The 27,329-nt window shown below is 40.1% G+C and overlaps 1 protein-coding gene across 6 annotated transcripts in view; it reads right to left on the bottom strand.

Moving 5' to 3' along the window:
• Window positions 1–27,329, bottom strand: part of STK32B (serine/threonine kinase 32B) — a 375,768-nt gene that overhangs the window by 149,327 nt on the left and 199,112 nt on the right. The window contains exon 1 of one of the 6 annotated variants that reach the window (XM_081490208.1): window positions 21,574–21,633. The exons of the other annotated variants lie outside the window; for them this stretch is intronic. Within the exon in view, the coding sequence (XP_081346334.1) occupies window positions 21,574–21,581 (8 nt within the window). The 5' untranslated portion in view covers window positions 21,582–21,633. Of the gene's footprint in view, window positions 1–21,573; window positions 21,634–27,329 lie in introns of those variants that run through there. 6 annotated transcript variants of the gene reach the window in all.

Raw genomic sequence — 27,329 nt, 5'->3', positions numbered from 1 at the left:
GCCCACCAGGCTCCTCGGTCCATGAGGATTCTCCAGGCAAGAATACTGAAATAGGTTGCCATTCCCTTCTCCAGGGGTTCTTACTGACCCTGGGATTGAACTCAGGTCTCCCACATTGCAGGTAGATTCTTTACTTCTTGAGCCATTAGGGAAGCCCCACTTTTTCCACTCATTACATGAAGATGATGATTCTTCCACAACTGCCATGTTCATATATCCTTGCAATCCTTATGCTCCCTACTTCTTTTTTCTTGTTTTATTTTACTATCCAGGACCTCCAGTAAAACACTGATTATAAGAGGTGATGTCGCGCATTTTCATTTTGTTCTGGAATGTGGTAAACTCTATGAAATAAATTGTTTGCTGTAGATATTTGGTGGATAACATATTTTTTTTTTGTGCCACACATGTTGGCTCTTAGTTCCCTGACTAGGGACTGAGCCCTTGCCTTCTTCATTGGGAGTGTGGAGTCTTAACCACTGGACGACTGCCACTGGATAACATTTATCCAGTTAAGAAAGTCGCTGTCTAGACTGCTAAGAAATTTTCTTGAGTGGGTTCAGCGGCTTTTTTTAAACATTGAAATGTCTTTGCATTTATAAACTAAACCTTACTTGATAAACACACTCATATATGTATATCTAAGTAAATAAGACACATATATATGTATCTATTATATATAACATGTATAATAAATATACACATCATATAGAAGTATACTATATATAACATATACTAATATAGAAGTATACTATATATAACATATACTATATATACTTTTTAAAACTGGATTCATGTTTTTCATTTAGGATTTTTGCATCAAATGTTACAAGTGACACCGGCTCAAATTTTCCTACCTTTGTCCTGACCCATTTTGGTATCAGTAATACTGACTTTGTATGATGAAGTGATTTTTTTTTGTTCAAGAAGAGTGTGTAAGAGACACCATTTGGTTGCAGAAAGTCTGGTCTCAAAACATCCTGCATTCCCCTGTTTCTGATTCATGTGGGATTTTCCCTCCTCACTTAAGGTGTACCTGTTGGATGTCTGATGATTTCTGCTCCTTCCTCTCAACAAAGAGAGGAAAAATGACTAGGAAATTTATGCACCTCTTTTGCACTCATTTCATATGATAGTAAAGTAATGCTCAAAATTCTCCAAGCTAGGCTTCAATAGTTTATGAATCGAGAATTTCCAGATGTTCAAGCTGGATTTAGAAAAGGCAGATGAACCAAAGATCAAATGGCCAACATCCATTGGATCGTAGAAAAAGCAAGAGAATTCCAAAAAAAATATCTACTTCACTGACTACGCTGAAGCCTTTAACTATGTGGATCACAACAAACTGTGGAAAATTCTTCAAGAGATGGGAATACCAGACCACCTGACCTGCCTCCTGAGAAATCTGTATGCAGGTCAAGAAGCAACAGTTAGAACTGGACATGGAACAACAGACCAAATTGGGAAAGGAATATGTCAAGGCCGTATATTGTCACCCTGCTTTTTTAACTTGTATCAGAGTACATCATGAGAAATGCTGGGCTGGATGAAGCACAAGCAGGAATCAATGTTGCTGGGAGAAATATCAATAACCTCAGATATGCAGATGACACCACCCTTATGGCAGAAAGCGAAGAAGAACTGAAGAGCCTTTTGATGAAAGTGAAAGAGGAGAGTGAAAAAGTTGGCTTAACACTCAACATTCAGAAAACTAAGATCATGGCATCTGGTCCCATCACTTCATGGCAAACAGATGGGGAAACAATGGAAACAATGAGAGACTTTATTTTGGGGGGCTCCAAAATCACTGCAGATGGTGACTGCAGCCATGAAATTAAAAGACGCTTGCTCCTGGGAAGAAAAACTATAACAAACCTAGACAGCATATTAAAAAGAAGAGACATTACTTTGCCGATAAAGGTCTGTCTAGTCAAAGCTATGGTTTTTTCAGTAGTCATGTATGGATGTGAGAGCTGGACCATAAAGAAGGCTGAGCACTGAAGAATTGATGCTTTTGAACGGCGGTTTTGGAGAAGACTCTTGAGAGTCCCTTGGACTGCAAGGAGATCAAACCAGCCAGTCCTAAAGGAAATCAACTCTGAATAGTCTATGGAAGGACTGATGCTGAAGCTGAAACTCCAGTACTTTGGCCACCTGATGGGTAGAACCAATTCATGAGAAAAGACCCTGATGCTGGGAAAGATTGAGGGCAGGAGGAGAAGGGGACTACAGTGGATGATATGGTTGGATGGCATCACCGACTCAATGGACACAAGTTTGAGCAAGCTCCGGGAGATTGTGAAGGACAGGGGTGCCTGGACTGCTGCAGCCCATGGGGCTGCACAGAGTCAGACACGACTGAGGGACTGAACAACAACTGGCCACTGGAGTCGGTTCATCAGGCCCCCTTGTGGATGCTCTTGCGATCAGCGTGTGGACACTGAGAGAAAAACCTCTTCCTCTAGGCGTGCTTGGCCAGAAGCTGTAACTGTGAGACTGTCTAGATCCTGTTGCCCAAATGAAGATCAGACCCACCTGAAGCTGCAGGGAGTTGAGCCAGGCTGAGATCTAGATACAGAGAGAGGCCCTGCTGGAGGTGTGGGCTCCAGCCCAAGCAGAAGAATGGTCTGTCCTTGAATTTCATATTTACATGGATAGTGGCTGTACTTTTCGATTAAAGCTACTTAACATTGTGCTTCTATCACTTGGAACTGAAAGAGTCATTTGATGCATCCTTCTACTTATTTGATCCTGGAGAGAAAGGTTTAGATGCTCAAAAAGGAATGATAGGAATCAGCCATAATATGCCTCCTACAGATCCTCAATTTATATTCCAATAGTTGATGGACTATTGAAACGCTATGTTAATAATAGTGAGTTCTGCACTCTCAATTCACAGCTAAACAGTCAAAGGGCATCTCATTCAATACTCCATCAGAACTCTTTGGAAGAGCGACATGAATTTTCAGGAGAGAAACACGCAGAGCAGAATGAATTCTAAAGAGGAAATTCAAAATGCAAAGAGAACAATAATTTAGGCAATAACTCGGGTTATGGCTTTTTCTCGCTGCAGCTCCTTTGTCACCTGGGCCACGGACTCTGCATTCCCCAGGAGTCTCAGTGCTATTATCTGAGAACAGGGAATGACCTTGTACTGATCTCCCTGTGGTTTCATGCTGTTCTACAGCTCTGCACTCTTGTCTCTTTTGCTTCTTCTTGGATTGGAATTACAATTATATTCTCATGATACTGTTGCATATTGTCATGGAAATGATGGAGATCAGGAATGAGAAACCTACACCAGATTACAGTAGCAGTGACCATGGAGAAATCAACATTCAAGATCAAAGAAGGTCATGAGCTAGAAAGGCATCAGTCTGGGCCTGGACATTGACACAGGCCACCATGGTGGCTCAGTGGTGAAGAATCCGCTTGCCAATGCAGGAGCGGCAGGACACGCGGGTTTGAGCCCTTGGTCGGGAAGATCCCCTGGAGAAGGAAATGGTAACCTGCTCTAGTATTCTTGCTGGGTTAATCCACGGACAGAGGAGCCTGGCAGGCCACAGTCCATGGGATCACAAAGAGTCAGACATGACTGAGCACGCACACACAGGATGAAGAACCCCATGTCTGTTGTTTTTTTGTTTAATGCATTTCCTACCTTATTCCAAAATAGATTCAAAGTGACTTGCTAAAATACATGTAACATAATACAATTGAAAATAAGTAAACTATCGGTCAAGTCAAAGAATTAAAAAGAAAGTCAAGAAAATGGATGCAGGCAAAAATATCCCAATTCATGCTCAAGGAACCTGGCTGCTTGCCAGAAGTGGGCCATCAATGGGTCTCTAACCTTCCCCAGCGACCAGAACAAAGTGAGAAGCACGACCGGCTCCATGATTCAAGGGTCAAGTGAAAAAACAAATCACTTGTTTATTTTTATGATTCATATGTTTATTACTGGTACAGAAGCCAGAGGAACATCTCTCCCACTGGCTTCTTACAAAGATGGCATTCTGTACTGTGTGATCAATGAGCTACATACAGTTGTTCTGCGGACTTCCTTGGTGGTTCGGTGGCTAAGACTCCGTGGTCCCAAAGCAAGAAGTCTGGGTTCAGTCCCTGGTCAGGGAACTAGATCCCACATGTTGCAACTAAGAGTTCACATGCTGCCACTAAAAGATCTTGCATGTCACAATTATGACCTGGTGCAGCCAAATAAAAAGTAAATATTAAAAAATAATAAAATAGCTCTGAACAGAGTCACAAGTTTAACAGGAGATTTTTTGTATGATGTTCCACAGGGTAGGCTGAATGTGTCAAAGCCCAAGTCCATAAAAACAGTGCTTTGTGAGGCAATAGCAAGGTGGTCTGGGCAGCATGCTCATGGATGAACTTTCTTAATAAAAGAAATGCTGGCAGATGGCCTCAGGGACTACTTTACAAACGTGAGCTCATGCACACACCAACAAAGACTCTGTAGGCTTCTACCATACAGCCAGTCCTGTGGCAGAAGCTGGGGTTCAGCGAGAGAAGTTGCCCCAGATGGCTCACCTGAGTTTGGGATAGCCATAAGGGGTCTGGAGTTCGAAGTCCCATGCCAGGACAAGTGCCCCAAATGGTCCAGTGGTGCATTTCCATTTCTTGCCCTTGCCCATGAACCTACAGTCCCAAGGAGACATTGTCACTGTCATCCCTACCTGATCACTCACAATGTTCCCTAATCCCACCTTTCTACTCTCTTTCATCCATCATCCTCTTTTCAGCTTAGAGCAGTAGTTTCCAACCAGGGGCACCTTTGCTCTCATGGGGACATTTGACAACATCTAGAGACATTTTTGGTAGTTACAACTGGGGGAATGGGTGCTACTGGCATCTAGTAAGTAGAGGCCGAGGTTGCCATTAAACATCCTACAATGAACTGGATGCCCCCATCACAAAGTGTGACCTGGCCCCAAATGTCCACAGCACCAAGGCTAAGAAATCCTGGTTTAGATGGATGTGCTCCTTTTAGCTGGAGAAGGCAATGGCACCCCACTCCAGTACTCTTGCCTGGAAAATCCCATGGATGGAGGAGCCTGGTAGGCTGCAGTCCATGGGGTCGCTAAGAGTCGGAAATGACTGAGCGACTTCACTTTCACTTTTCCCTTTCATGCACTGGAGAAGGAAATGGCAACCCACTCCAGTATTCGTGCCTGGAGAATCCCGGGGACGGGGGACCTGGTGGGCTGCCGTCTGTGGGGTCGCACAGAGTCGGACACGACTGAAGCGACTTAGCAGCAGCAGCAGCAGCAGCTCCTTTTAGAGGGCTTCCCTTGTGGCTCAGCTGGTAAAAGAATCTGCCTACAATGCAGGACACCTGGGTTCGATCCCTGAGCTGGGAAGATTACCTGGAGAAGGGAAAGGCTACTCATTCCAGTATTCTGGCCTGAAGAATTCCATGGACTATACAGTCCATGGGGTTGCAAAGAGTTGGACACGACTCCTAACCTGGAAGACTGAGCTGGGTGACCCTTTTTCTGTCCTTACGATAGTTAACACTGATGTGCTGCCCACCGTGTGCCAGGCACTGCCCCATGTCCTCTATGTCTGTTAACTCACTGCATCCTCCCAACGGCCCTTGGAGGTAAGTGCTACCATGATCTGCCTTTGACAGATTTGGACACAGTGAAACTCAGAAAGATGAAGGACTATTTTCCAACTGACCCAGCCAGGAAACGGCAGAGCTGAGAGTTGAACCAAGATGATTTCTCCACCTCCAGATTCTAGAATTATTATGGGAAGTAAGGTCTGGCTGCTTGCTGCTTGAAAGCCAATCAAGAAGCAAGATAGGTGGAAAAGAAGTTTGCTTTATTTCGGACACCAGTAACTGGGGGAAGGGCCAACTCATGTCCAAAGGTGAATTCATGTCCAAAGACAAACTCATGTCCAACAATCAGTGGGCAAGAGCTCTTAAAGGCAGTGCAGTGGGAGGTTGGGGGGCTACATGTAGAAACAGCACAGTCAATTCTTGACATCTTGAAATTGGTCATGCAGTGGTCTGGTCAGTCATCTTGCTTGTTTTAAGCGGTAATTGGTCTTCAGGGTTCCAGGGTCAGTTTGTCCCCATTTCCTTGAGGCTAGTTCTTGGAACTGTGGCAGCTTATGTGAGGGCTACAGTCTGGTCATCATGTGTTAACTTATTCTACTTGGTGGGGGTTTAAGTATCTACAAGACAGCTCAAAGGATATGGTTCAGAATATTCTCTATAGCCTTGATGAGGAACTAAAGGTACTTGATTTGGTTTAATGACTAAACTATTACCATTTTGCCCCATTTGACTGCTTTCCTTGGTTTCTTCAATCTCTTATTTCTCTGGTTACACTTACTCTTTGGCTAAAGTGTTTCCACAGACAAAAGCCAGGCTGAGGACACAGTGGGAGAAGGACCATAGGGTCCTGCTTTATTTCAGAATCCCTGCTCAGGGCTCTGGTGGCACTTTTCTTGTGGCACAGGGACCCTCTCTCTCCTGGTCTCTTTTCCCCACCAGGCAGCCAGCTGTCTGGCACAGGGACCAAGCTGTTTTTAGCTTTGTGCCCCTGCACTTAGCCCATTACCCGGAGCATCAGACACACTCAAGAATGAATGAGTCACAAACACCCAAAGGACCCACAGTCGATGTGGCACATCAGTCTGTCAATTACATGCAGAAGCTTGAGGAAACGGGGAGATAGTACAGAAAGAAATATGGGAGGAGGTGGGTTGATGGAAAAGGAAAGCTTTGTGTTAGGCACTGGTCTCTGTGTGATGTTTACAGCATTGCTTCCAGGAGCCTCTTGTCCTCCACACCCCTCCCCCCCTGCCAGCTACACAGCAGGTTTTGCAGACCCTAAAGTACCATCTCTCTGCATCACTGCAGAACCCTGTTCTTGTGACTTAATGGTTTCATTTAATTTGTAAATTAAATTTGTGCTTGCTCCTGCTTACTTCTAAAGGTTTTGCAGTGCCTAAGAAAGTAAGGCTGATGGAGGGGGAAAATGTGGAATGAAGGAGAGGCGAATGGTACGTTCATGTGGACAAACTGATTGTGAGCATGGTTCAACCTCCTCTGCAGGGCACAGTGACAAGGCAGTGCAGAACGGACAATCTGCTCTCACTGTCTGAATGAGATGGAGCTAAACTCTCCCCTTGGACTGAATTCCAAAAGAAATGTATAATTTGCATTCTTTACAAAGGGGCATGGAGTAAGAAACAGGAAGTGAATAATGGTAATTCACACTAGTAGAGTGTGTCCCATGTATATTCCTATATTCCTGGGAGATATTGGTCCTTAGTGTTCTCTCACTGCATTATCTTTATCTGCCTTTGGTATCAGGGTAATACAAGTTCATAAAATGAATTGGGAAGTGTTCATTTCTCTTCTATTTCCTAGATTTCCTGGAAGAGATTGAATAAAATAGGTATTAGTTCTTTAAATATTTGCTAGAATTCTCTAGTGAAACTATCTGGACACGGAATTTCATTCTTCAGGAGCTTTTAAATTATGAATTCAGTTTATATAAAAGTGATAGGATTATTTAATTTTTTCTTGGTGAAGTGTTGGTGGTATGTAGATTTTGAGAAATTGCTCCATTTCTTCTAAACTGTCAAATTTATGAGTATAAAGCTTTTCACAGTATTCCCTTATTATCTTTTTAATGGCTGAAGAATCTTTAGTGATAGCCTCTGTTTTATTCCTGATTTTCATAATTTGTATCTTCTCTCAGTTTCTATTTGTCAGGCTTGCTAAAATTTCATCAATCTTTTTTCTGAAGAACAAGCTTGCTGTTCCACTGATTTTTTTTTTTCTATTGCTTTCTTCTTTTCAATTTCATTGATTCTACTCTATTATTGCCTTCTTTTTACTTTCTTTGGGTTTATTTTTCTCTTCATTTTTTTAGTTTTTTGAGATGAAAAATAGATCAAAATTTGAGACCTTTTCCCTTTTCTAATGTAAGCATCAAGAGCTATAAATTTATAAATCATCACAGCTTTAGCTGAATCCTACAGATTTTGTGCTTTCATTCACACTTGTATGTATCTTTATTTCTTCTGAGGCCTCTTCTTTAACCCAAGGATTATTAGAAGTCTGTGTTTAATTAACAAGTATCTGGAGATTTTCCTACAGTCCTTTCGTTAGTATGGTCTAGTGTGGTTGCATTATGGTCATAGCACATGTTCTGTTATGATTTCATTTTTTTTAAAGTTTGTTGAGGTTTGTTTTATGAACCAGGAACCAGATATATATTTGTGAGCTTTTCACGGACACTTGAAAAAAAAAGTCCTTTCTGCTGTTACTTGTTGAAATGTTCTACAAATGTCAGTTAGGTACTCTTGGTCATGGTGAAGTTCATCCTTTTATATCTTTGCTGACTTTCTGTCTAGAAGTTCTATCAATTGCTAAGATGCCCCCAGGTATAACTGTGGGTTTTTCTGTTTTTCCTTCCAGTGCTATTAAATTTTGTTTCATGCGTTTGGAAATTGTGATGGTTGACTCATTTATAACATTATTTGAATCATCTTAATATAGTGTCCTATATCATATTACCATGTATAAATTTCATTTTCTATTTATAAATATTATCTATTTCCTACTGAGTCTCAGCACAGCTGGTTTTACTTGTCCCTTGTTATAAGTAACGCTGCAGTGAGGCTCTCTACGTATTTCTTCTTATGCTCACAGGCACAAGATGGTTTGTTAAACAAATGCACTGTGTACCAACCGTATGTCAGACACTGGTCTAGGTGCTGTGGATACGTAAGCAAACAACAGAAATCACGTCCTGTCTCTGTGGGATTACGTAAAGTGAAGTAAGCAACCAGCACAGTGGGAAGCACATAGAAAGCCTTTAACAATGAGCACCTAAATGAATAATGCTAACATTCTGATGCTAAATATATGGAAGGGTGAATGTGTACCACATTCTTACTCTTGCAATCCTTGCAATAACTCCTGAGGAATATACAATTATACCTATTTTGTGCGTGCTCACACATGTGATAATTTGCTCAGTCGTGTCAGACTCTTTGTGACCCCATGGACTGCATGCAGCCCACCAGGCTCCTCTGTCTGTGGGAATTCCCAGGCAAGAATACTGGAGTGGGTTGCCATTTCCTCCTCCAGGGGATCTTCCGTGACCCAGGGATCGAACCGGTGCCTCCTGCGTCTCCTGCATTGCAGGCGGATTCTTTACCACTGTGCCACGAAAGAAGACCTTACACCTATTTCACCAAGCCCAAACAAGCACCTAGAAAGTTTACCTTATTTAAAGTCATACACTTGATTTATTTTTTAAAAGGAGGAGGGGCCTATTAACCAGTGGCAAATGTGAGGTTTTTCAGTAAATGGTTCTGCGTCAATTGTATGTCTATGAGGAGAAAAATGAATTCTGACAGACCTCATATCATACACACCTAAAAATTTCAGAAGGACTGTAAATCTTAATATATGATACAAAACAGTGAAATTTTCTAGAAAAAAAATCATATGGGAGAAGAGTACAGGGAATACAGACTGATGGCTAATAGATATTAAATGTTTTTTAGGGATGACAGAAATGTTCTAAAATTAGATAGTGGTGATGGTTATGCAACTTGTGAATATATTTAAAACTACTGAATTGTGCATTTAAAATTGTGCATGTGCAAATTTTATAGCATGTGAATTTATATCTCAGTGAAACTTATCAAAAAAAGCAATGTCCACAACAATGTTCAGTATACTAAGCCATTTGTGTAAAAAGTAGAAGGACTTTTGTTTTTAAAAAAAAAGGAAATAATATATGGGTTATTTATGTATACATAAAAGATCTCCGGAATTATAAGATTGACAACTATGATCTGGGCAGGATCACTTGATGGCCTGGTTTTAGGACCAGAAGAAGGAATTTTCACTATTTACCCTTTTGCATGATGGTTAGTATCACCGACATAAATATGGGCAATCTCTGGGAGATAGTGGAGGACAGAGGAGCCTGGTGTGCTGCAGTCCATGGGGTCTCAAAGAGTCAGCTAGCAACTGAACAGCAATAACAAATTATGAACCATATGAAAATACCTATTCAAAAGTGAATAAAATTAGCTTAAGTGCATCCATTTAAAGTGAAAGAAAAAAGGGCAAGAGATTTGAAGAGTTGCTTGAACAAAAGGAGGGCTATACAACTAGTATATATACAAAATATATAAAGTGTTCGGCCTCATTAGAGAAGTGCAGCTCAAAATGAAAATGTGGTTTCTCATCACACCCAACAAAATGGCTAAAATAAGAACTAGGGACAACAGCACCAGTTGCTGGCTCTGTATCAGCCCTGCCTACCATACGCTGCTGACTGTAATCCAAATTGGCCAAATACTTCAGAAAACTATTTAGTGGTATCTACTCAGGTTGAGTATCTATGGTACTCAGGTTGAGTATCTACAACAGCAAAGTAATGCTCAAATTCCTCCAAGCCAGGCTTCAACAGTACGTGAACCGTGAACTTTCAGATGTTCAAGCTGGATTTAGAAAAGGCAGAGGAACAAGAGATCAAATTGCCAACATCCCTTGGATCATAGAAAAAGCAAGAGAATTCCAGAAAAACATCTACTTCTGATTTATTGACTAGGCCAAAGCCTTTGACTGTGTGGATCAAAACTGTGGAAAATTCAGAAAGAGATAGGAATACTAGACCACTTGACTTGCCTCCTGAGAAATCTGTATGCAGGTCAAGAAGCAACGGTTAGAACTGGACATGGAACAACAGACTGGTTCCATATCAGGAAAGGAATATGTCAAGGCTGCATATTGTCACCCTGCTTATTTAACTTTTATGCAGAGTACATCATGTGAAATACCAGGCTGGATGAAGCACAAGCTGGAATCAAGATTGTGGGGAGAAATATCAATAACCTCAGATATGCAGATGACACCACCCTTATGGCAGAAAGAGAAGAGAAACTAAAGAGCCTCTTGATGAACGTGAAAGAGGAGAGTGAAAAAATTGGCTTAAAACTCAACATTCAGAAAACTAAGATCATGGCATCTGGTCCCATCACTTCATGGCAAATAGATGGGGGAAATGGAAACAGTGAGAGACTTTATTTGGGGAGGCTCCAAAATCACTGCAGATGGTGACTGCAGCCATGAAATTAAAAGACGTTTGCTCCTTGGAAGAAAAGCTATGACCACCTAGACAGCATACTAAAAAGCAGAGACATTATTTTGCCAACAAAGGTCCATCTAGTCAAAGCTATGGTTTTTCCAGTAGTAATATGGATGTGAGAGCTGGACTATAAAGAAAACTGAGCACCAAAGAATTGATGCTTTTGAACTGTGGTGTTGGAGAAGACTCTTGAGAGTCCCTGGGACTGCAAGGAGATCCAACCACTCCATCCTAAAGGAAATCAGTCCTGAATATTCATTGGGAGGACTGATGCTGAAGCTGAAACTCCGATATTTTGGCCACCTGATGCGAAGAACTGACTCATTGGAAAAGACCCTGATGCTCGGAAAGATTGAAGGCAGGAGGAAAAGGGGATGACAGAGGATGAGATGGTTGGATGGCATCACTGACTCAATGGACATGAGTTTGAGTAAGCTCCGGGAGTTGGTGATGGACAGAGAAACCTGGCGTGCTGCAGTCCATGAGGTCGCAAAGAGTCAGACATGACTGAGTGACTGAACTGAACTAAACTTAGGTTGAACACGGCTTCCTTGGTGGTTCAGTGGTAAAGAATCCACCTGCCAATGCAGGAAACGTGGGTTCGATCCCTGGTTTGGGAAGATCCCCTTTAGAAGGAAATGGCAACTCACTCCAGTATTCTTGCCTGGGTAATCCCAATGGACAGAGGAGCCTGAGAAGCTACAGTCCATGGGGTCACAAAGAGGTGGACATGACTTAGCGACTAAGTAACAACTCAAGCTGAACAAAAACATTCCCAGTTATCCAACAATTTCTTTCTTCTGCAGATATCCCGCAAAGACGTTCACCTGCATGTACAAAAATACATGCACCAAAATGTTTGCACCAAGAGTTTTGATTATGAGTGCACTAGTTTGCAGAGATACCATAACAAAATACCATAGACAGGGGTGGAGTGGGGTGAGGGGCTTAAAAGACAGCAATTTACTCTCTCACAATTTGGCAGGGTTGAAAGTCCGACATCAAAGCGTCAACCTGGGGCCTCTCCCTTGGGTTTGCTGATGGCTGTCTTCTCCCTGTGTCCTCATATGATTGTCCCTCTGAGTGTGTCTGTGTCCAAATTTCTTCTTTTCATAAGGAGACCAGTCAGATGGATTAGGATTCACTTTAATGACCTAATTTACCCTTAATTACTTCTTCAAAGACCCCCCTGTCTTCAAACACAGTCAGATTCTGAGGCACTGGGGGTTTGGATTTCAACACATTTATTGTGAGTGGACGCAATTCAGTCCCAGTGAGTCTGTTATCTATTCACAGATTCATTTGCCACTTGGGCCTTCTCTTCTGTGCATCCTGTTGTTATTCATCATCCATTTATATATATATATATATATATATATATATATATATATTTTGACCTATATTCTTTTCCTGATCTATCTTTTTACATCTCATTATATATAGTTTTTCACCATCTATCTTCATGTTTTTTGTTGCACAGTATGTTCATCCCTCTTATAGAGACTGATATTACTGCTATCTTTATGTGCAGTGTTTTCTGTCTACCATACTTTTCTCCTCTTTAAGTTCATTGATTCAGTTTCTTTAATTTCCCTCTTGGCTATTTCTAAACTTTTAGTGGTTACATTTAAACTTTAACATCGACATCATCTTACTTAGCAAGGTACTGAATTAAACAATATTTCTACTTTCTTTTAAAAAAACATAGAAGTAGAATGTTTTACTATGATCACCTCTTTTTCTATATCCTTTATGTTATTGTTACCTAGTCTTTTTTTAACCTAGATTTTAGAATTAAATTTTATTTATGTTAATCTTGTTCAATTTTTGTCACTTATATATATACACATGTATTCTTTTAAATAATTTTAAATATAATAAAATATATATTTTATATATAATCAAATATATATTATATACACAATAATTATATATATGTAATATATACATATAAAACACATGTACCTGTGGTTTGTAAACAATAATTCAATAAACTCTATAGCTACTACCCAAATTAAACACAACCTGATTCTGAAGAGATGGTGGAGAAACACCAGGAACCTATTCCCACCTCAACAACAACTGCACAGGTAGAATGTCTGATGCAATTATTTTGGAACTCTGGAGTCTGACGAAGGCTTGCAACTTTCAAGGAAAGGCTTGGATTGAAGTTAATTATGGTTAATTGCAGCGCCTAGTACAGCAGCAGCTACCCATCTCTCACCCCCAGGCCCACAGCAGGCAGCTGTTCTTGTGTTCCAGGAGCAGCCGGCACACAGCTTGCAGAACGCAGGGTGGGTGAAAAGGACCCTGACCTTCAAATATTGCAGATCTGTGACCTGACTGCTGATTGTTGCTTCTGACCACAGAAGCAAAGACAAAGAGGTGGGGGGAGCATCGTTGTTGTACCTCCCCTTATTGTGCGAACTCCTCCCCCACTGGCTGAAGTGACTTTCAGCAGACTTAAAGGGCTTGTAACCAACTCACTCCACTTTCATTTTTCTCTTTTCCTCTTTTGGGAGTCAGATATTAAAGACTAGTACATTTAAAACCATATATATGGGGAAAATTAGAAATTCACCATGCATGCACAGGGAAAAGCACAGTATCATAAAAAAAAAAAAAAATTAAGAAGACCTAAAGTTTACACCTCAGGCTGATCCCTAGCACAGGGACAACATACAACAATCAAAAACAAAAAGATCCTGAGGAAGAGAAGAATCTGATTCCTAAGTTACCAAATTATTAGATGAAAATGTTAAGTTTTGAAAAAAAATGTCATAAGACATACAAAGAAGTCAGAAAGTATGGCCCAATCAAAGGGAAAAAATAAACTAGAAACTGTCCCTGTGACAAGATCTTATAGCAGATTTAGTAGACAAACACTTTGAAATAATGGTCCTAAAGATGCTCAGCGGACTAGAACTAAAGGAAGCTGTGGAGAAATTCAAGGAAATGATATACAAACAAAATGGAAATATCAAAAAAGAGCTAGAAAACCTAAAAAGAAACCAAAAAGAAATTCTGGAACTAAAAATTATAATAACTAAAATGAAAAATCACTAGAGGGATTCAAAGGTAGATTTCAACAAGCAGGAGAATGAATCAATGATGTTGAAGATAGGCCAATGGAATTATTGAGGCTGAAGAAGAGAAAGGAAAGGGATGGAAAAAAACAAACAGAGCATGAGGGGTCCTCTGAGATACCATCAAGGGGACCAAATACACATCATAGGAGTCCTAGAAGGAAAAGACAGAAAGAGGCAGAGAGACTGTTTGGAGATGTAATGGCTCAAGCTTCCCAAATATGAGGAAGTGCATGAATATAAACATCCAAGAAGCTCAGTGAAGTCCAATAGGATGAACTTAAAGAGACCCACACTGAGACACATTATAAAAACTGGGGAAAACCAAAGACACAGTCTTGAAAGCAGTAAGAGAGAGGCAACCTGCCATATAATATAAGGGAACCGCAATACGATTATCTGCAGATTTCTCATCAAAAATTTGGAAACTGGAAGTCAGGGGGCTGATATATTCAAAGTTCTAAAAAAACAACAAAACAACCCTCAAGTAACAACCACTTTTATGAGCTTCTTAGAGTAGTCAAAATCACGGAGACAGAAAGAAGAATGGTGGGTCCACGGATGGGGAAGGGGATAATGGGGACTTATGACAATGGGTATAGATTTTTGCAGAATGAAAAGAGTTCTGTAGACAGACAGGGGTGATGACTGCACAACAATATGAATGTACTTCATACCACTGAACTGTACACTTTAAAATGGTTATGATGAAAAATTCTATATATGCATTTTGCCACAATAAAAAATTAAATTAAAAAAACATAACCCAGAATCTGACCAATAGCACCTAAGTACTTGCAGACCTCCCTTCAATTACATCTTCCTCTGTTTCCCGGATAGAACTTCATTCTTTTTAAAAAATTTATCCTTGTTTTACTATTTTATAGATTTAATATCATTATGCATATATCTAAAATGTGTTGTCTGGTTTAGCATAATTTAAAATGTATACAATGCTATTTATTACACAGCAGTACTTCTCAGTAACAATATAGGTAATGTACATTCAAGCCCCAGTACTTGTGAGGTGTACATTTGGGGTCTCAAATTCACATGTGAAATAATTTGTTTTTTTCTTTCCAGAGCCCATCAGAGACTTTCTTGTTGTCCTTCACTGCTGGACACTTTTTCTCCCTGGTTGACTTTCAACGAAGGCACAACCTGCAGAAGGTTCTCAGTTTATGTGGAGGTCTCAGTTCATACCCTCCACCTTAAATTTGCCCAACGTCTAATCTTCTACCCCTGGGGGTGTTGAACCCTAAGTCCCAGCGTAACTGAGGTCAGCGCCCTCACCTGCTTCTGGGCGGCTAAGGTGTCAGCGCACATCCTTCATACTCTGGTTTTCAGTGGCCATCTGCTGGCACATGAAAGTTTTCCTGTCTTTCAAGTCAAGTTCTGTACTTAAATAATTTTTAAAAATATGTTTCGTCCCGTGTTTCTTGGTGTTTTTACTGAGAGGCTTTTCATGTCCTGTATTAGAGCACTGCTTTGCTATAAGTAGAAACCACCATGTCATCTTGAACAGCTGCTTTTTCTTTTTTGTCTCCCACTACCCCCTGGACCCTTCACCAGTCATCTCATTCACCTTGCCACTGACCAGCATCAGTGTGGACTGAAAAGTGAGGCTTCTTGATCAGTCACTCTCATATAGGGCATCCTAAAGATGGATATGGGGTAGAGAGTCATATCAAGCATTAGAAACAGTTCCTGGGTCACTTACTCATTAATACATTGCACAAATAATTAAAGAATACCTGCTGAGTGACAGGTAAGGCTTAACATAACTAGCAATATTTTTATTGATGGTCAAAAAATGTTTAAAAGGTCCAGATTGCAGGTTCTCAATACATACAATTTTTATATAATTAAAAAAAAATCTGTGTATCCTTTCCAAATATGAAAGGAAAAATACAGTTTAAAGGCTCCTAAAAATGTTGGCCATGTGAACAATAAAAGAACCACATGTGAGTGAGCTACAGAGGTATAAACTATGAGGTGCAGCTCTTTATATCTTTTTTTTTTTTGAGTGATTAAAACACCTCCCATTAATTTTCACATAACAGTCAGGTAGGCAGGTGAAAATATATTTATCCACTTGCTACAAATGGAGACAATGGATCTGAGAATGCACTCATAAGCAAACGAAGGCTCAGGCTTCAATTTCTTGATATCGGTGTTAGCTGATCCACAAGCACCCCAGTAAAATTGCGGCTGATTGTAATGATCTAAGTCATCTAAGGCAATTAAAAAAAAAAAAAGAAATGAATTGGCTGAGTGAAAAAAAAAAACAACTCTATACTGCTTTCATGTTCCAGAAATGACCTGTTCACTAATAGTTCCTTCACCACCCTGTCCTGAAAATTAAAAGACGCACACTGGCACGAATAATGATTCAAATGAAGTCAGCACATTCAAGTCAATCTTAGAATGAGCATTGATTCTCTCTGCACTCTGCCACCTACAACACAATCGTCCTACCATGCAAAATTGAACATGCTTGCTATACTCGATCTTTAAAAAAACAATTAACAAGAACAAAAGCAAACAAATCTGTTTGGCTTTCATATGCTCCATGTTTATGATAAGGATTTGGAGTTGGAGAGAACAAACTCAGTGAGATCAAAGATCATTTGGAACAATCCATGTCAGTTCGAAAGTCTGGCACTCATGTTCAGTGGGAGCTAGTCCAAATGAATGGCAATTAAACAAGTATTTATAGAGTGTCCTCTATATGAGTCAGTCAGTGAGGAAACTGGAAAATCCCACAGACTCCTGTTCTCACTGTGAGGCAATTTGGTGCTGCAGAAAAACACCAGAGCTGGGCACTTGGAGAGAGCAGAGGTGGAGACTACATACTACCATTTGCCAGCTGTGTCTCTCCAGGCAAGTATTTCAAGTCATTGAGCCACATTTTCTTTCTTTGTAATATGATTATTGTAAGAATAAAAGCAAATCATGAGTTGGTATAAGAAACACATGAGAAGATGCATGTGGAAGCAGTTTGAAAAATAGATGCAATATTTTTCAAGAGTCGTGTCCAACTCTTTGTGACCCCATGGACTATAACCTACCAGGCTCCTTGGTCCATGGGATTCTCCAGGCAAGAATTCTGGAGTGGGTTGCCATTTCCTTCTCCAGGGGATCTTCCCGACCCAGGGATCAAACCCGGGTCTCCCACATTATAGGCAGATTCTTTATCTTCTGAGCTACCAGGGAAACCCATAGATGCAACCACTGTTCCATTAAAATAATACATGAAACAAAAAGAATCTCCCTGTGTTTTAAGTCCTTTGGTTTTCCTCTCAGACAAGAAGCTGCGACATGATGTACAACAGCCTTTTCAGTGAATTCCTTCAAGGTTTGACATCAGAGACTCTGAAAACATCAAATTCTCTATCTTCAAGTAGCAGCCCACAGGAAGAACTTGGAATGGAACCTTTGGATGACAAGGATGGCATACTAAGAGAGGGCCCCTACGTGAACTCCCCAAAGTAGGATGTGCATTCCAACAAACCTGTATACTTTTTAAAAGCATCAAAACTTGATAAAAATTCCTTCAAAATGCAGGCTGCTGTGTCAGCCTTGGTTCTTAGGTGAAAAGAGATGCTTTGGGGCATTTACAACAGATGATAGAAGTGATATGTTGGGGCACCTGGAAGAGCTGGGGTGACATGCATGGCAGAAAAGCTGGTTCTGTTTAAAAATGCTAAAAATTCCTAATGAGGCTCTCCTTGACTTCTCAGATTTGGGCCCTGCCTTTTCTTTGAGCCTATCTTTCTCCCCTCCCCCATCCGTGCCCTGGGCACCAGTCCTACTCAGTGTGACTGACTCAATGGTGGTTCTTCCCACAGGGGACCCTCCCAGAATTTCTCAACTCAGCCCTAAAGCCCTGATCATCCCTCCATCCACCCATCCAATATTTTCAAAGCACCCACTGAACACCAGGTGCTGCAGAAATTGATGGGGATACAATGATGACAGTCATGGAGACAACATCAGATCTATGATGTAAAGGGTGGACCTGAGACAGCAAGCAAAGGATTCATGGGGATTCAGAGGAAAGACAAAGGGGTAAAGCAATCCTGGCAAAAGTGCACCTCCTCTGAGAAGACTTACTCCCCTCATGGGCTGGGCCAGAGACCAACCGTAGATGAACCATAATAAGAAGATACTTGTATTGAAATGAATTCGCAGCAGTTTTAAATAGAACAATAATAAAAAGTCAGACTCTTGGAATCATGACTGAATCCCACTGCTGCCAGACCAGAGTCTGGGACTTCCCTAGTGGCTTAGTGGTAAAGAATCTGCCTAATAATGCAGAAGACACAGGTTCACATGTTCTATCTCTGGGTCGGGAAGACACCCTGGAGAAGGAAATGGCAACACACTCCAGAATTCTTGCCATGGACAATCCCATGGACAGAGGAGCCTGGCGGGCTAGAATCCACGGGGTTGCAAAGAATTGGACATGATTTAGCAACTAAATAGCAGCAGCAGCAGGTTTAAACTACATCATTAAATAATATTATATCGTTGGTTTACTTGGTTTATCTGAATATGGTCTGCTGCTCCATCCCTGTCCCCACATTAGAAAGGGCCTGCTCTTACAGGACAAAACCACTGTCAAAAATCAATTGACCATATGTTTGTGCATCTATCTTTGGACTTTCTATTTTGTTCCATCCATCTGTCTATGTTGATACCAATACAACACTGTCTTGATTATTGTATATTTATAAGTCTTGTATTAGTTTTGTAACTACATTCTTAGTAGAAGGAAGTTCCCATATATTCTAAGTAGATATTGCTTTGTAGGTTTCTTTTCTTGTAATGTCTTAGTTTTAAAAATTGTTTTGGCTATTCCATTTCCACATATATTTTAGAACAAGTGTTTTAATTTCTACATAAAAGCTTGCTGAGATTTTGACTGAGGTTGTATTGGATCTGTGGATCAATTTGGGGAGAATTTATACCATAGCAACATTGAATTTTAAGATCCATGAGCAAGGTATATCTCACTATTTATTTAAATCTTCTTTCAGAAATGTATTATAGTATTCAATGTATAAGTCTTATATAGGTGTATTCAGATTCATCCCTGTTTCACATTTTTATGTTATTATAAATGATATTTTTAAAAATTCAATTTCTAAATGTTTATTCCTAGTACTGAGAAATTCAATAACTTTTAATATATTGATCTTATCTGGAACTCCACTAAGTTCTCTTGTTATAATATTTTTATGTCAATTCTATCAAATTTTCTATATAAACAACATCATCATGCAATTTGCAAATAAAGAGGGTTGTATTCATCCTTTCCAACCTGAGTGCTTTCTACTTCTTTTTCCTACCTTATTGCACTGGCTAAAAACTCCAATATAATGTTTAATGGAAGTAGTGAGAGTGGATATTCCCATCTTGTTTCAGATCTTAGGGAAAAAGCATTAAATTTTCTCCATTAAGTACAATGATATCTAAGGTTTTCTATAGATGCCCTTTATTGGGTTGAGGAAGTTCCCTTCTACTCTAAGTTTGTTAAAAGTTTTTAGCAGAAATGGGTGTTTGATTTCATCAAATGCTGTTTCTGCACTAATAGGAATGATCATATGTTTCTTCTTTTTTAGCATGCTTATATAGTTAGTTCTATTATTTTTCAAATGTTAAACCAGTCTTGCATTCCTGAGATAAATTTCACTCGGAAATTGATATCTTTTTATAGATTATTAGATTTGATTTTTTAAAATTTTGTGAATATATCTTGCATCAATATTCTTGAGGGATATTGGTTTGCAGGTTTCATTTCTTGTAACGTCTTTGTCTGGTTTTCATAACAGGGTAACGTTGAATTCAAAGAATAAAGAGGGGAGTATTCCCTCTATTGGTATGTCTTTGAGTTCACTAAACTTTTCTCTTGCAATGTCTAATCTGCTATTAATCCTATCCAGCATATCTTCAACACATTTACTTTTCAACTCTAGAAGTTTGATTTAGGTCTTTTTTATATCTTCTATGTCTCCACTTAACTTTTTTAACTTATAGAATACAGTTATAATAACTTTTAATGTCCTCGTATGTTTCATATAAATTTTCCCTTTTTTTTTTTTTGGTTGTTTCAAGTAGGAGGATAAATCTGGTCTCTCTTATTCCATCTTGGTAAGAAGCAGAAGCCCTTAGCCTACATTCTGATACAGAGTAGATTTTCCAAAAGAAAAGTTGATGGAATTAATACTTACAGAATGCTCAAGGTGCCAGGAATGAGTAGTGAATAGGACAGAAAGACCTCTGTGCTCCTAAGTTTACAGTCTAGCAGGGGATGACAGCAAACTAACATGAAGCCAAAAGTAAATAGGTAAATGAGACCATTTTAGATAGTGTTAGGCAAATGAGAGTGATCACTAGGGACTGGAAGAGAGTGGGAAAAACAGCCTTACAGATATTGGTCAGGGAATGCATCTCTGAGGAGGAGGTGACCATGCAGTAGTCATCGGAAAAGGCAATGCTGGCAGAGATATCCACAGGTACAAAAGTCCTGAGTGGGAGTGACCTCAGCACATTGCAGTGTGGAATGAAGACCAGAGGGGCTTGCATGTAGTAAGAAAGAGAAGGGGAAGACAGAGGCCAGATCAGCTATAATCTTATACATCAGAGGTGAGGAGTGGAATGGAGTGGAGTGGGGAAACTGCACTCAAACACACGAGAAATATCCAAGTGAAATTTTCTTTACATCCCTCCCTCGAGAATGATGAACAATAAACATCAGAGAAATTGGCTCACTCTTTCTTGCATCTGCAGAATGTATTCAGCCCACAGGCTGCTGGCAGTCAGGATGGGGTGGTCCTAAACCTACTGCTGTCCTGCCCCTCATCCAAGACATCCTCCCAACAGCACACCCTAAGCACTGCTGGCAAGCCATTCCTGCAATTCCACAGCCATCCTCCTCACTCTCTGGCCCCGAAAGGGAAATGACAGAGCTGCAAACTGTTTGGCAGCTGCCACATTTTCTTCCAGAGATGATGGAACATAGAAAGGGATGAAGCATACAAATGTTCTCTTTGCATGAGAAAAAGTGGTACGAACAGTATCTCTTTAGAGTGGGTTGCCATTTACAATCATAAGCAGAACCATTTTTTTTTTTGTTTTCTTCCCCCACATTCTGGTGTAATTTGTTTTCTCCATATCTGGCTTTGAGAAAGGCATAACCAGAATATCTGAATAAACTTGATTTATGTCCCAGCTGTGTGACTTACTCACTGTGTGACCTTGGGCAAGTCATTTAATCTCCTTGAGATTTTGTTTCCTTTCCTGAGATATGAAGAAGCTCTCACCTTCCCATCCTCTTCCAGGGGAGCTGCTATTAACCATATTAACCATACACGAGTCCTTCTGTACCTAGATAATGAGGCTGAGTCACACACAATCCTCCATGTAAGAAGATAATTTGGTGTGAAGCTGAGAATTCTAGTGAAAATGGGGAGGGGGAAGAAATCAAGATCACAGTCTATAATAAATACCTTTACTCTTGTTCAATTTAAAAAATTACAGACTGAACTGAGTTTAAGAGAATAGCAATGCCATTGCACCCATTGACTCAGCCATACTGGAAAACTATCTACCATCCATTGCTTGCTGGGAATCTTTCAGATCTTCCTCACTCACAGTTTCAACAAGATGATTGAAAATGTGGTTTGCTCTTTGCAAATGAAACAAATTTTCTGTGTCATGTCCCCCATCCAAGCATTCTACATCATCTTGGTTTCATGGTTCAGGAACCTATCTTATGGGTCCCATCTTGGTCCTGTGGACCCCAAAGTGTTTGGATGTTTGAGATGGGAAACCCTCTGCTTGGCCTTTATTTAATTTTCTCTGCAGGGGGCAAAATGTATTTAAAAGCATAAAATCAAAGTTCATGCAAAAGACTCTGGGGGTTGAAAAAGAATTCTAAGTAGAGTTGACCAAGCAGTTTCACCTTCTTCCTGTTATTTCACTTTGAAAAGTCAGCGTAACTATTATCCCCAGTGTGTAGACAGAAACCTGAACCCCAGAGAGGACAAGGGGAATTGGTGAAGATCACAAAGATGGTGAGAAGAGAGGACACCCATATTGCCTTTCCAAACTCAGTGCTCCTTTAAGTAAGCAATGCTGGAAGAAAGCTATGACTGGGATAAAACACTATTAATATAAGACCAAATTATTTTGATTTAGAGTACTGCAAATTATTACTTTCACTCTGTGTTCCTTGGCGACTGCAACTGAGTTCTTTATCTAATTTCTTCACCTTTTCCCAGAGTTCACACCACCTCCCAAATGAGTCCCATCTGTGAATTTAATTAACCAGCTGCTGTCCTGGTCTTCCAGATCGTTAATTAAGATCTTCTTTGAAACCAGACCTAACCCTTTTACCCTCAGACATCCCCTGGAGACTTTCATGAAGCTCTGAAGATAACTGTTTATTTTAACCCCACATTATATGCTCAGCTTGCAAAGAGAGTTTTATAACCGTATTATTTCAAAAAGTTAATTTCTCCAGGGACAGACTGTGAGCCAGCTCTGAATGTTTTATCAAAATCCAAACAAAATGCTTCCAAATGTTGTTGATGCTGTTGTTTTTATTAATGTTAGGTAATTAGAAAAAATATTAATAACATTTGCTGTAGCACCTTTGGTTTAAATCTAAACCCTGCTGAATGCATGTATTAACAGGGGACTACATGTATATCAGCAGACTAAAAATACCCATCCATTTATCTCTTTCATGCAGGAATCCAAGATCTAGAAAGTTGCCTTAAAGAGCTAAATTAAAATAAGAAAAAAATGTCTATGTATAAAGATGCTCATCGTTTTATACATTACCAAACATTGGGGTTGACCTTATTATCTAACAATGGGAGAATGGTTAAGCACATTTTGGTACATCTGTGTTATGGGATATTATGCTGCTATTAAAATCAACACCATGTAATTACAGGGAAGGCACTTGGGGATATAATCTCAAGTGGACAATAAAGAAGACAAATAAGCAAAATCTACAATTACTTTACGGGGGCTTCCCAGGTGGCTCAGCGGTGGAGAATTTGCCTGCAGGCATAGGAGCTGCAGGAGATGGGATTTCGATCTCTGGTTTGGGACTATCCCCTGGAGAAGGAAATGGCAACCCACTCTGGTATTCTTGCTGGGATAATCCCATGGACAGAGGAGCCTGTTGGGCTATACTCCATGGGGTCACAAAGAGTCAGACATGTAGTCAATTTGGAGTTATAAGATTGTGGAGGTTTATTTGTATGTTAAGTTAATATGTATGCAACAAATAAAGTTAGACTGCCCTAACTCAAAATATCTTAGAAACATCACGATGATCATGGTATGATTCAGGATGCTTGCACTAGAGTTCTCTACAGCAAATGTGTTAAAGCCTACCCACAGACGTTGGACCCTACCATGTCAGTAGCCCTAAGGCACTTCTAACCTCCAGTATGTGTATCTCTATGCCCAAGGATGTTTATCCGGGACCTGCAGGAGGCCATGTTCACAGCAGATCAGAACATCCAAAGAATCAACATTTCCTTAGAAGGAAATTTCAACTCTTCTTAGGAGGCAACCAAACACAGAAATAATCTCACTTTTCAGGTGGTATAATTCTGAGATGTCTCTTTTGCGTCATTTCTCAGATTCTAACAAAGGATCAAAGAAAGCCTTTAAAGTTTTTCTAACATTTAGAACTAGAACAATCGGTTATCCACATGAAATAACAGGAATATCAATAACTACCTCATATCATACACCAAAGATAATTTGAAGCAGAAAATAGATATATAAGTTGAATATATTTTCTAGAAGAAACACAGAAAACTCTCTCTGTGATGGGATAAGTAAGAATCCTTAGGGGATAAAATGCAATGAACATAAAGAAGACTGATCAACTGCAGTTCATCCAAACTAAAATCTTTACTTACGAACGATACCACAAAGAAAATGGAAAGCAAGTCACAGACTGGGCTAAAATATCCACAGTGTAAAAATGACAAAGCATTTTTGTCCAGATTTTATAAAGAACCCCTACAACTCAATAATAATTAAAAAACAAATAACCCAATTTAAAAAATGCAAAAGATGTGGGCAGGCACCTCACAAAAAAGATATATAAATGCTAATAAGTAGATGAAAAGTTCCCAACATCATTAATTATCAGAAAAAAGGGAAATTATAATCACAAAGAAATGCCTGTACACATTGACTGAAATGGCTATAATTTAAAAGGCTGGCAGCTCCAAATGTTGAAAATGTTGTGGAGCGACAAGAACTCATAAATTGCCACTGAAATCAAAAGTCACTCAGTCGTGTCCAATTCTTTGAGACCCCATGGACTGTAGCCCACCAGGCTCCTCTGTCCATGGGATTCTCCAGGCAAGAATATACTAGAGTGAGTAGCCACTCCCTTCTCCAGGGGATCTTCCTGCATAAAGAATATGCAGGCATATTCTTTACTGTCTGAGCCACCAAAGAAGCCCTACGTTGTCATTAGGGAGCAACAAGTTTGATAACTTTGGAAAACTCTTTGGCAGATTCTTATAAAGTTAAACAATTCAACTTTTTCCAAAGTGTTTACACAATAGAAACCAAAGTATATGTTCATAAAAAGACCTATGTAACAATATCCATAGTAGCCTTCCTCATAATAGCCCCAAACTGGAAACAGCAAATGTCTATCAATCAGAGAATGGATAATCAATGTGGTATTTTCACATAGTAGAACACTACACAATAAGAAGAAGGAATGAATTACATGTACTCAACAAATGATATGGGTGCACAGCCCACTCAGTTGTGTCTGACTCTTTGCAGCCCCATGGCTGTAGCCTGCCAGGCTCCTCTGTCCATGGAATTTTCCAGGAAAGAATACTGAAGTGGGTTACCATGCCCTCCTCCAGGAGATCTTCCCAACCCAGGGATCAAACCCTCATCTCTTGTGTCTCCTGCATTGCCAGGCAGATTTTTTTATCACTAGTGCCACCTGGGAAGCCCTTATGAATGATATGTGTGTGTGTGTGTGTATGTGTGTGTGTGTGTGTGTGTGTGCGTGTGTGCGCTCATTCATGTCCAACTCTTTGCAACCCCATGGACTGGAGCCCGCCAGGCTCCTATGTCCATGGGATTTCTCAGGCATGAATACTGGAGTGAGTTTCTGTTTCCTTCTCCAGGGGATCTTCCTGACCCAGGGATCAAACCCGCGTCTTTTTCGTCTCCTGCACTGGCAGGTAGGTTCTTTACCACTGAGCCATCGGGGAAGCCCCTTGAATGAGAGGGCTGAATCTCAAAAACAGTGCTTGAAAGCCAGGCACGAGCTTTCCATTCATATGAAATTCTACTAGGCCAAGGGAAACGATGGTGATGGACGTAAGAACAGTGATTTCCTGGAAAGCAGAGATGGATATTGACAAGGAAAGCGCACAAAAGAAATCTGGAGATGATCGTTTTGTCCTTTGTTAGCAACTGAACAACAACACCATCTTGATAAGAACATGGGTTACATGGATACTTTTGTCAGAACTGATTACACTAATTAATGCATCAAATTTAACAGTACACTGAAGATGTGTGTAGCTTCCTTCGGGAAAAAGAAAAGAACTAAGCCTTTCCATTCAAAGACATGCTCTACTGATCACTCCCTACTCTCCAGGGTATGGTAATTTGCCAAGCCATCTGGCACAGGTCAGTTTAGGAAACACTTCCCACTTAAGACTGTGTGTGTGTGTGTGCTCAGTCATTTCAGTCGTGTCCAACTCTTTGGGACACTGTGGATTATAGTCCATCAGGCTCATCCACGGGATTCTCCAGGCAAGAATACTGGAATGGGTTGCCATTTCCTTCTCTGGGGGATCTTCCCCACCCAGGGATCAAACCCGGGTCTCCCGCATTGCAGGCAGACACTTTAACCTCTGAGCCACCAGGGAATAAAAGATAACCCCCCAAAAGCTAAATAATCTATTCATGGTCAAGAGAGAAAAAGTTACAGAAGGCAGATGCAGAAACCAGGAGGGATCTCTAAGTCAGAGAAGTGAGTGTGAGATGAAGTCAAACACTCAAAGTTGGATACAGGCCTTAGAGGTGGGGAAGAGTTAACTCAAGTGGAGAACCGGGGTGGGGGTTGGGCCCAGATAAGTGGAGGAATGGGAAGCGAGTATTTATTGAAGCAGGGAGCCTTGTAGGACTATGTGATCAGTGGCAAACATATTTAAAACACCTCCTGCATACCCAGGGAACTACAAGTAAACCTTGCCATCCACCCTGGGATATGGTGGGAAAAATCACCCACACAAGAAACAAAAATTGCAAGTCTATATCAAATGTGGTGGGAAGGTGAAATTCATACCACCCATCTAATAGGCATTTAACAGAAAAACTGGCCTGACCAGTGGAAACTGAGAACCCAGCAGAAGAAAAGGTGAAATACTTCTGCAGTCAAACTGACACAGAAAATTGGCTGAAGATGAATTCTCTGACAAAAACTTTAACCACACGTCAGACGTTTAAAAAAAGAATTAGCCTCTCAATAAATGGTCTTAAAGGAACAATCTGAAAGGGAGCTGCAGATAATTATTTTCAAATTGTTTAAAGAAAAAAATAAGGAATAGAAGCCATAAGTCAAAAATAAGAAGAACTTAAGAACAATACCAACCAAAAAAAAAAAAAAAAAAAAAAAACCAGGAAAATTGAAAAATAATGAAACAGCCCAAACTATATGCTGGTCACAGTTCTGGATAATAGATAAGAATACATCACTGCAGAAAATGGACAAAATCCTGTCTTCCAGAGCCTTCATTCAGGAGGGGGAGATCACAAATAAGCAAACTTAGAAAATAATTTCAGCAGTGATCTACGTCACTTGATTGTGCCAAGATCAAGTGAACACATACATTAACCAAACATAAAAAGAACAAAGGGATGCATATATGGCTCATGAAAGAAAGAAAAGAGGACATTTGGTGTCATGGATATGACACAGTGCAGATGTATTGAATGGGCATGAAAAAAATAGCAGATTTCACCACAGTTTCATTAAGATTAAGGATCTAAGACATAATCC

Source organism: Giraffa tippelskirchi, chromosome 1 (genome assembly GCF_054371585.1).
Source record: "Giraffa tippelskirchi isolate mGirTip1 chromosome 1, T2T-mGirTip1v1.2.pri, whole genome shotgun sequence".
Taxonomy (NCBI): Eukaryota; Metazoa; Chordata; class Mammalia; order Artiodactyla; family Giraffidae; genus Giraffa; species Giraffa tippelskirchi.
Note: the sequence above shows the minus strand (reverse complement) of the source record. Positions and strands in the feature narration are given on the sequence as shown.